This window comes from Lepidothrix coronata, unplaced genomic scaffold, assembly GCF_001604755.1.
Source record: "Lepidothrix coronata isolate B3197 unplaced genomic scaffold, Lepidothrix_coronata-1.0 Scaffold86, whole genome shotgun sequence".
NCBI lineage: Eukaryota > Metazoa > Chordata > Aves > Passeriformes > Pipridae > Lepidothrix > Lepidothrix coronata.
The window spans coordinates 1223476-1231852 of record NW_016690266.1 but is presented as its reverse complement, the minus strand read 5'-3'; the positions used below and the strand labels follow the sequence as shown (position 1 = coordinate 1231852).

At 43.8% G+C, this 8377-nt stretch overlaps 1 protein-coding gene and 1 long non-coding RNA gene across 2 annotated transcripts in view; one reads left to right on the top strand and one right to left on the bottom strand.

The window, feature by feature from the left end:
* Nucleotides 1-8023, bottom strand: part of LOC108500211 (glycerol-3-phosphate dehydrogenase 1-like protein) — a 15207-nt gene extending 7184 nt beyond the window's left edge. Inside the window, exons 1-3 of the mRNA XM_017820917.1 lie at nucleotides 7860-8023; nucleotides 2728-2905; nucleotides 676-816 (exon numbers count right to left, since the gene is read on the bottom strand). Coding sequence (XP_017676406.1) covers nucleotides 676-816; nucleotides 2728-2905; nucleotides 7860-7900 — 360 coding nt within the window. The 5' untranslated portion in view covers nucleotides 7901-8023. The remainder of the gene's footprint in view (nucleotides 1-675; nucleotides 817-2727; nucleotides 2906-7859) is intronic.
* LOC108500212 lies at nucleotides 7-2617 on the top strand. Its single transcript, XR_001875786.1, has 3 exons — nucleotides 7-589; nucleotides 734-850; nucleotides 1436-2617. It is a non-coding gene; the product is annotated as an uncharacterized LOC108500212 (long non-coding RNA).
* Nucleotides 8024-8377: the final 354 nt, after the last annotated feature.

The window sequence follows — 8377 nt, the reverse complement described above, 5'->3', positions numbered from 1 at the left end:
TGATGTAATTTCTATAAGGGGGAAATATAAAAGGGGAAGAGCTGGTGTTGTAGTCTGAAAACTTGAATTACATTTCTTTCATTACAACTTTAAATGGGATATTTCCTGTAATGCAGTGAAAAGAAGTGTTAAGACTATATTCCTATGCCATGCCTCTGGCTTTTAGTTTGACATTTTCTTCAAAATATTAATTCTTTTTTAAGATTACAATAATTTGGTACCTCTAACCTTAAAAAGAGATTCCTTAGTTCATGCCAGACTGAAATTGCTTCAATTTTGCAAAATCATGAGTGTTACTGTGCTGTTTAAATGCTGCCAAGAACAGCTTTAGCATGTACTTGGAAGAGGCCCTTCAATTCAGCACTCTCAGTTAAGAGTTAATTGACGCTGTATTCTGATGAGTATTTTTTTTTGGCAGCAGCACCAGCTTTATGCAGCTCTCCCTCTGTCCATTTGCACCTCCATGCTGGTCCAAATGGGAACTGATCCAGGCTAAAGATGATTGGCAAAGACAGAGGTAGCCTGGATGGGTTGCCCCATCCTTCCCTCTCCACAGCCACGAGAGCAGCAGAAGTGCTGGCAGAGCTAGGTAAGATGTAACTCTAAAGCTCCTACCCTTAAGCTGAAGCTGTTTATTTACTCTACAGATTGGGTATTGTTGAGACAACAACTTACCTTGATCAGGGAAATCCCAAATGTTCCGGGTTTTATCTGTCCTGCAATCTGCTCACAGATTCGTCCAATGAATTGATGTGGCAGAACAAACACTAAAATATCTGCCCCTTTTGCTGCTTCAGCCACGTCTGGTACAGCCACCTGGGACAAGAGGGACAACTAAAATGAGCCTCAGGTAGGATACCAACGTGCCAAAGCCATGGCAGATGCAGTGCAAATGTCCTTAATTTTAACCACATGACCCTGTGGCATAGCTGCCAGCTCTCCATGCAAGTAGCGACAGATCTCTTCTGAAATATCCAGAGCAGCCGAACTATCTTAGGTTTGGATTTTTTATAATTTTTTTTTATATAATTTATCCCATCCCTGTGTGGATAATCTGGGGAAGATGATGTAATTTCTAAACTTGTGGTGTCCTGGGAAGCCCCATTGCTAGTTCAGCTCCTGGAGGTGATTCCTGAATATACTGAAGAACTCCATATGGTTCTGGAATAAGTGGTAGCAGAGGGGAGCAAACTGGAGTGGTGAGACAGAGCCTCTTCTCACAGTCTTTAGTTTCCATACATCAACGGCTGTTCAATAATAAACTATACAATCATAATATATATTATTAAAACTAATATAAATAATAAACTATATCAAAAGGCAGAGATTTGGGGGGTTATGTGACTTTGTTTTAAATATATGGTAATTTTACCAAGTTACAATGTGCTTACTGACTCGCTGGCTGTATGTTTCTCCAAATACTGGTATTACTCAGAACAATTCAAGCCAGGCCACAGAGGCAAGGGCAGGTGAATTTGAGCCTGTTAGAACAAGCAGTTTACAGTTGGACAAAACATCACACTTGGGTGCAGCCTTGGAGCACACAGCTTTAAGCAAGCATGATTCCCAGCGGGAGAATCAGAACTGATGCCAGCCAGGCTTCTTCTCTGGGAAAACAGCAAAGTGAAAGTGGAGCAGAGGCTGGCAGTGCTATGCAGGAAGGGCTCCTGTCTCTCCAAAATGCTGCAAAGCAATGTAAGGAGAAAGTGAGCTTGTTTGTTTGGGTATTTTTTTTCTCAATCAGAAATGGTGTGAGGGTCCCTCCAGGCTCTGCTGCAACTAGCTCATTTCTGCTGGTGAAGCCTCAGACTTTGCTCTAAACAGGGTGAGGCTGACCTCAAGTGATGATGACAAGCCTGTTGATCTGCTAGAAGGTTGTGAAAACAATAGTGACAACTGTTGTAAAAACACAGTAACCCAGGAGAACTGTGTGCCAAGTTCAAGCACCGGGAGTGGAAATATGCAATTGCAGCACTAAATGGAGCACTAAATATAACCACTCCCAAGCAAGGAGACCCATCACGTGCAGGGTTTTAACTTCCCTTTACAACTGCAACTGCTCCAGAAATGTGGCGCTACTTTCTTTAACTCACAAAGCAGTAGCATTTGGCAAAATCTTGAACAGCCAAAACCCCTCACCTCGCTTGCTTCAGCAGCAGTAAATTATGTAAGCTGAATAAGTTAAGTAGAGATGCATAACTTGGTATATTAAATGTCCATGAAAATTAAATACCTTATATTTTTGTTGGAATTTAGTGTTATTAATTATAGCTATCCTGAAACCACCCATGAGCCGATAGCTCGTTACTCATCTCCTTGTAAGCCACAGCCCTCAGCTGTGCTGTTGATTTCCTTTTCAGAAGAAAGGAGATCAGTAGCTTTCCCTGTTCTCCAGAAGATGTCGTGGGTTTGAAGTATCTCAGCTCTGTGTAGACAGATCTCTGCTTGCCATTTCTAGAGTTGTGCTGATGTCTGCCAGAGAGGAGGATGGTGCGTCACCAGCACAGACACGGGTGTTTGAAGTCGCGCGTGACGTACGAGACAAGGAGAAATCACAGAAGTGAATTATATTCCAGGAAGATATCCTGGAATGAGTTAGGTGACAAACCGGAATGAAGCAGTGGATTGCTTCCTACTTTTAATTTTTTCAGATGATGCCTCCTTTATTTAAAAAAAAATATAAATAAATAAAAAATTCACTGATTTCTATTTTTTTTTTCAACTTACCACATTGTGGGGTATCTTGTATCCGGGCAGATATTTAACATTTTCATGTTCCTGGTTGATTATTTCTGTGAGTTTTCTTCCGTTGATGATCTCTTCAAACACCCACATCTTGACAGTAGGATCAAATCTGTTGGACTTCTGGACATTTTTGCCAATGATTCTGGCTATAGCTGATCCCCTTCAAAAAAAAAAATAATTAAAAGGTGAAAAATAGTTTTATTGTGAATTGGAAGTGCAAGTTGCTTTAAACATCATAACTCATAAAAGGCCTGTGCTATACAGCTGTTCAGGTGCTTGTGACATTTTTCAGAAAGCTTTATCTACTCCCCTTCATCAAAAGGCCCTCAAGTTTAAAAACACAGAAAGTAGAGCCAGGGAAAACGTAACTGTAATAAGGGATCTGAAGTCATATCAAAGGCTATAGAGCAGAAGTGTGATGTACTAACAACAGTACTAAAAATACAGTGTCTGGGATTAAAATGTCTCCCTCTCCTCAAATAATTCCTTTTTTCCTGAAGACCAACAAATGTAAAATAATCCAGGTGGTAAAGCAATGCTGAGTGATCTCACTGTGACAGCCTTTGTGCATTTCATCTAAAATAGATGCATCCCACTTTCCTATCCATATCCAAGGAGTTGCAATAAGGATTTTACGTAAGCGCTAAATCCTCAGAAAAAAAAACAAACAATCCTTCAACCTGATGGTTTCTCTTTATTTATTGTTCTAATTATCACTGTAACAGGATCTGTAATACTTGCAGCCTGAGGATATTTTAACCATCCAGTTTACTTGAGTCATGCTGAGCATTTTTTAATCTCAGGTCAGACAATAATTTTATTTCCCCATCACCACTGCAGCCTTGCAAACACTCACTTATTTTCTTGGCAAGAGAGAATTAAAGACCCTGCAGAAAATATTGGAACTATTGCTTAATGCTCTTTCAATTATATGTGGAAGAGGGGTGATTATTTTTACTCCTCTATTCCTTCTCTCCATTTAAAGCTACTTCAATCTTTCAAATATTGCTTATTTTACTAACACAACTGAAAGAGAAGCTCCAGTTGCAACACTTGTCCTCTGTCCCACTTGTAACACACCTGCAAGGAGAAACATGAGCAGGATTTAGCTGTGGTGTGTTTTCTGGAACTCATAAAATTCTTGAGACTATCCAGGACAAAGTACAGGTAGGTCTGTGCTGTCAATGATTCAAAGGGCAACTTCATTGTAACTGTCTCTCCTTGACTCACCCATATTTTTGGTAGAACAGGTTTACACAAGGTTGAATTGCTCAATAAGTAGTAAAAGCCCAAAGGCTTAATCTTAATCTTTAATGATAAAGAAATCCTACTGAGATCAGTGTTAACTATATGCTATATCCGGAGCTGTCATAATACTTTAGTTAGTTAATTAGTTAGTTAGGGCAGTTTTTTGGTTGGTTTGGGGTTTTTCTTTTTGTTTTCAGGTTTTGTTTTGTTTTGTTTTGTAAGGGTTGATTGGTTTTGATCCTTTACAATGTTTAGGGAAATGTTTTAGGGGTGAACCTTTACTGTAAGAATTCTGCTGTTTTGAAAGTAAGTCATGCAGTTGTATCATACATTCATATTATTTATAGACATACATTCATATTATTTATAAAATTACTTATATTCTGGTTCTCTTGCCTTGCTATCGACAGAAAGCACAATCAAAGCTTGAGCTGAGGATGAATTGTGGCTGTGCACAAGACATATGTATTAATAAGAAAAGACTTTGGTTTTTTATAAACTTGAGATCTAAATTCATTGTCCATGTTGTCCAGCACAACCTGGATGATGAAATTGGACCTCAAGCTTATCCATAAAAATAACTTTCCTAGCTATGTACCAAGAACATATGATTTTCTGTTTAAAGATATAGACTCCAGCCCTAATTTCTGAAATCTTGAATGGGACACACGACTCTTAGTAGATAAATCTGATCTTCTAGCAGAGCTGTCATTACCACTGATCAGCCTTGGGAAAAAGAACTGCTTTGTCTGTCAGGGCTGTGTTCTGTACACCACACAGGCTTGGCAAAAGAGGGCTGCTTATGCAAACAAAACCAGGGACACTCATGTATAAAGACTTTGCCATTGTTTGTTTTATTTTCTCCAAAACTCTATTCAGTGAAGATTAATAGAAGGCAGAGAACTCCACTTGGATAATTTTAAAAAGTAAGCGAAAACTGCCAATCAGATTTTTCCCCCCAGTTAAGTTAATTCATGTTGAAAGTGATTTACACATTGCTAAGAGAAAGAAAGCTTTTATCTGGAGTTTTCCTATCAGTATAATGAGAAAGCTTTGATATAGAATAACTCAAATAAGACCCATTATTTATGTCTGTGAACATGGAAGTATTTGTAGCATATATCAGATCTAGTGAAAAGTAGAGCTTAACAGAGCCCAGGAAGCATCTGGTCCCTTCCCTCTGCACAGGGCAGGCAAATATACTTAAGCCATTCCTAATAGTTTTTCCAAATAGGTCTTAAAGACCCCAGCAACTGCAGGTCTCTTCTCTTCCCCAACTGGCCCATCCCAGGACTTTGCTATCCTACACATTAGAAAGATCCTACTCAAATTGCAGTAAGTCTTTCTTACTGCAATTTAAGCCTATTTCTGTTCTAGAAGGGTGTCATATTGTTTTCCTTTAGATGCTGGAAGATTATGTCGTCTTACAGTCTCTTCCTTAGAAAACCACACAGAATTTTTTGAATTATAGTATTGCTCAGATTTGAAGGGATCACGAGAGGTCTCCGGCATGGGAACATCACTGAGTTCAGATGGGTTGCTCAGGGCTTTGTTCAGTCAAGTCTTGAAAACTCTCCAAGGACCACCTCCACTCTGGGCAACCTGCCCCAGTGCTTTACTGTTCTCATAGTTGTTTATTTTCTCCTCTCTTTAGATGTTGAGTCAGAACCTTCTCTGGTTCAATTTATGACCACTGGCTCCCGTTTTCCTTCCATGCACCTCCATAAAAAGCCTGGCTATCTGTCCATGTTGAAGACAAGAATCCAATTCAAGCCTGGATCCTTGTTGAGGACTCTGCAGCCCCAATGAATCTAATCCTGGGACAGCTTTTGGATTCTGAAGGGCCAGGCAATGAACTAAACCTCTGTTTTAAAAAGCAGATAACTGAGCCATGATTAACATAACCACAAACCCTCCTGCACTTGACTGGCAACCATAAAATGCAGAGCAGCACTTGCTTCACTCAACCATATCACTCATGAGCCTCCTGGCAGTGTTGACTTAGCAAGTCCCCATGACCTGCTGAACTTCTGCAGCTGACATGAGCTTTTGCAGCATGCTGTGTCACGTGTCAACCACAATTCTGAGCTGCAGGAAAGCCTCAAGAGCACAGATATGAACTGCCACCGAAATATTCAGGAGGAACATAAGGAAAAAAATGTTTGCCAAAGGTAAACATTGTATTTCTACGTTGTGCTAAAACAACCTGTTCTGCCACTGAGGCTATGAATAGATGTGATTCAAACATCAGACCACAATGTTTATCTCCTCCCCGAGGAATTAACAGTCTATGCACATAGTGGGAAGCAAGAGATGGGCCCAGGCAAACATGCAGTATGAGTAAGTAGATAATACTGAATGAGCTGCGGTCTCGGTATCTCTGTGGTAGCTCTTTCCAAGTTTGTAGGTACATGTGGAAAACCAGAGAATTTTCTCAAGTACATATCTGAAGGAATACAATTAAGTGACTTTAAAGAATGTCTTATGGGAAGGGGACAGCCTGGGAGAGGCAGGATGTCCCTGCTTGGTGGTGCAGCAAGAGAATGATGAAGGTGACTGTCGGCTGACCGAAGGCTAAGTTTGACTCCCAAACATGCAGTCATGGCTGTTGAGAGGTTTAGAAGGGGCAATAAGCTGCCTGCAGGTGAGGGAAAAGACAGTGGCAGGGAGAGGGATGCCTCTCCTGAAATGATGTGGAAACAAATTACAGGGCCAGAGAAAGCCAGATGTGTGACGATGAGTTCCAGAAGACTTAGCTGTGCAATTCCATGTGAAAGGCTGTGTCTGAGAGTTGTCGTGCCCAAAGAGCCTGTGATCCAGCAAGAGCATGCACTGCTTTTGCAGAAAGCAGTGCATTGCTTTTGCAGAAAGCAGTGCATTGCTTTTGCAAGGCAGGAAGGCGAAGAGCTGTGTTTTAACTCTGCTGTGTTCTCAGCAGCTCACAAGCAACCACTCCCTCACCTATTGATTTTTTTGACATTTGCTTCCACTTAACTGTCAGATATTTTTAAAATCATAAGGAGCTTTCTCTCCTTGTACAAAAACAATCTCCAGAACTACCTCGAGGCTGGGTTCGCTAATCCCAAATGCATGCACATACATGTTGATCTGTTTGTTTGTGCTCAGCTTACAGAAAATATAAGAAAAGTAAATGCAAAGTCCTGTGAGATGGGCTTGCTGACTTCAGTGGGGTCTTTCAGACCCAAGGAGCTCTGGAGAGCTGTGCTTTTGTTCAGGCTAGAAAGGACTGAGCAGTAGCAAACATGTTCATAAAAATGGGAATAAGAATAAATGGGAGACCTGAACACAAGACTGTGTCTGGACCAAGATGCAAAAGGACATGCTGAGTAGAATGGAAGTGAAAGGTGCCCATACATCGTGGCTTTAAACGAGTCCTGTGCCCCGGTTCCTTCAGAGGAACACAAACAGCATCATCGCTCTCCTCACTGCCGAATGCTACAACCTGAACTGCCTGGGCCCTGCCTCAGGCACACACAGCGACAGAGCTGCGGCTCCGGGCCTCTCTGGAATCTGTCGCCAGGATTTAAGAGGCTCGCATACCTGGGTGATGCAGGAGCATCAGTCTTCCCAGCTCTCACGAGCTAGTGCATCTTGGGGGGACGACGGTCCCTGCCCCAGGAGCCCACAAGCCGGGGCAGGACGGGGTCGGGGTCGCGGTTTCAAGACCATGGAGACGCTCCGCTCCCCTGGCACCGCCGCTCCCCGCACTCACCTGTTGCGAAGCCCCCGGCCGCGGCAGGCGAGGGAGGAGAAGACGAGGAAGGAAAGAGGAGAAAAAGGAAAGAAATGGGGGGGGGGAAAGGAAGCGGGCAAAGGGAGAGGCCCCCCCGCGCTGCGACACTTACCAGTTCCCTGAGCCGACGATGCAGACGCGGAGCGGCGACATGGTGCGGGCTGCGTCCCGCCCGGCGGGGCTCGGCTCGGCGGGGTCGGTCCGTCCCGCCCGCCAGCACCGCCCCTGCCGCCCGGCCCGGCCCCCGGCGGTGCGGGAGGGACGGGCGGGAGCGGGCGGCGGTCCCGGGGGCAGCGCCGCGTCCTCCCCGGCTCCGCCCGCGGCCCTGGCGGATGCTCTGCCCGCGCCGGTCCCTGCGCCGACAGATTGCCCTGCGATCGTGCCCTGGAAGGGGGAGTGGGGAAAATGGTGATTTCTCCGAAATTTACGGGGATGAGGACCTGCGTGGGGAAGGCAGGGAGCCCGGCACTTCTTGTGGGGTATGCCCTTCCCGTCCACCGGCAGCCCCGAGGGTTTCGGCAGGGTGGGTAAAGTGGGACACAGTTGGGCCATTCGGGGCAGTGAGACACATGTCAAGGTCCCACCTGTACTGCCCCACAGGCACGTAATGGTTTAAATCCTTTCGACATG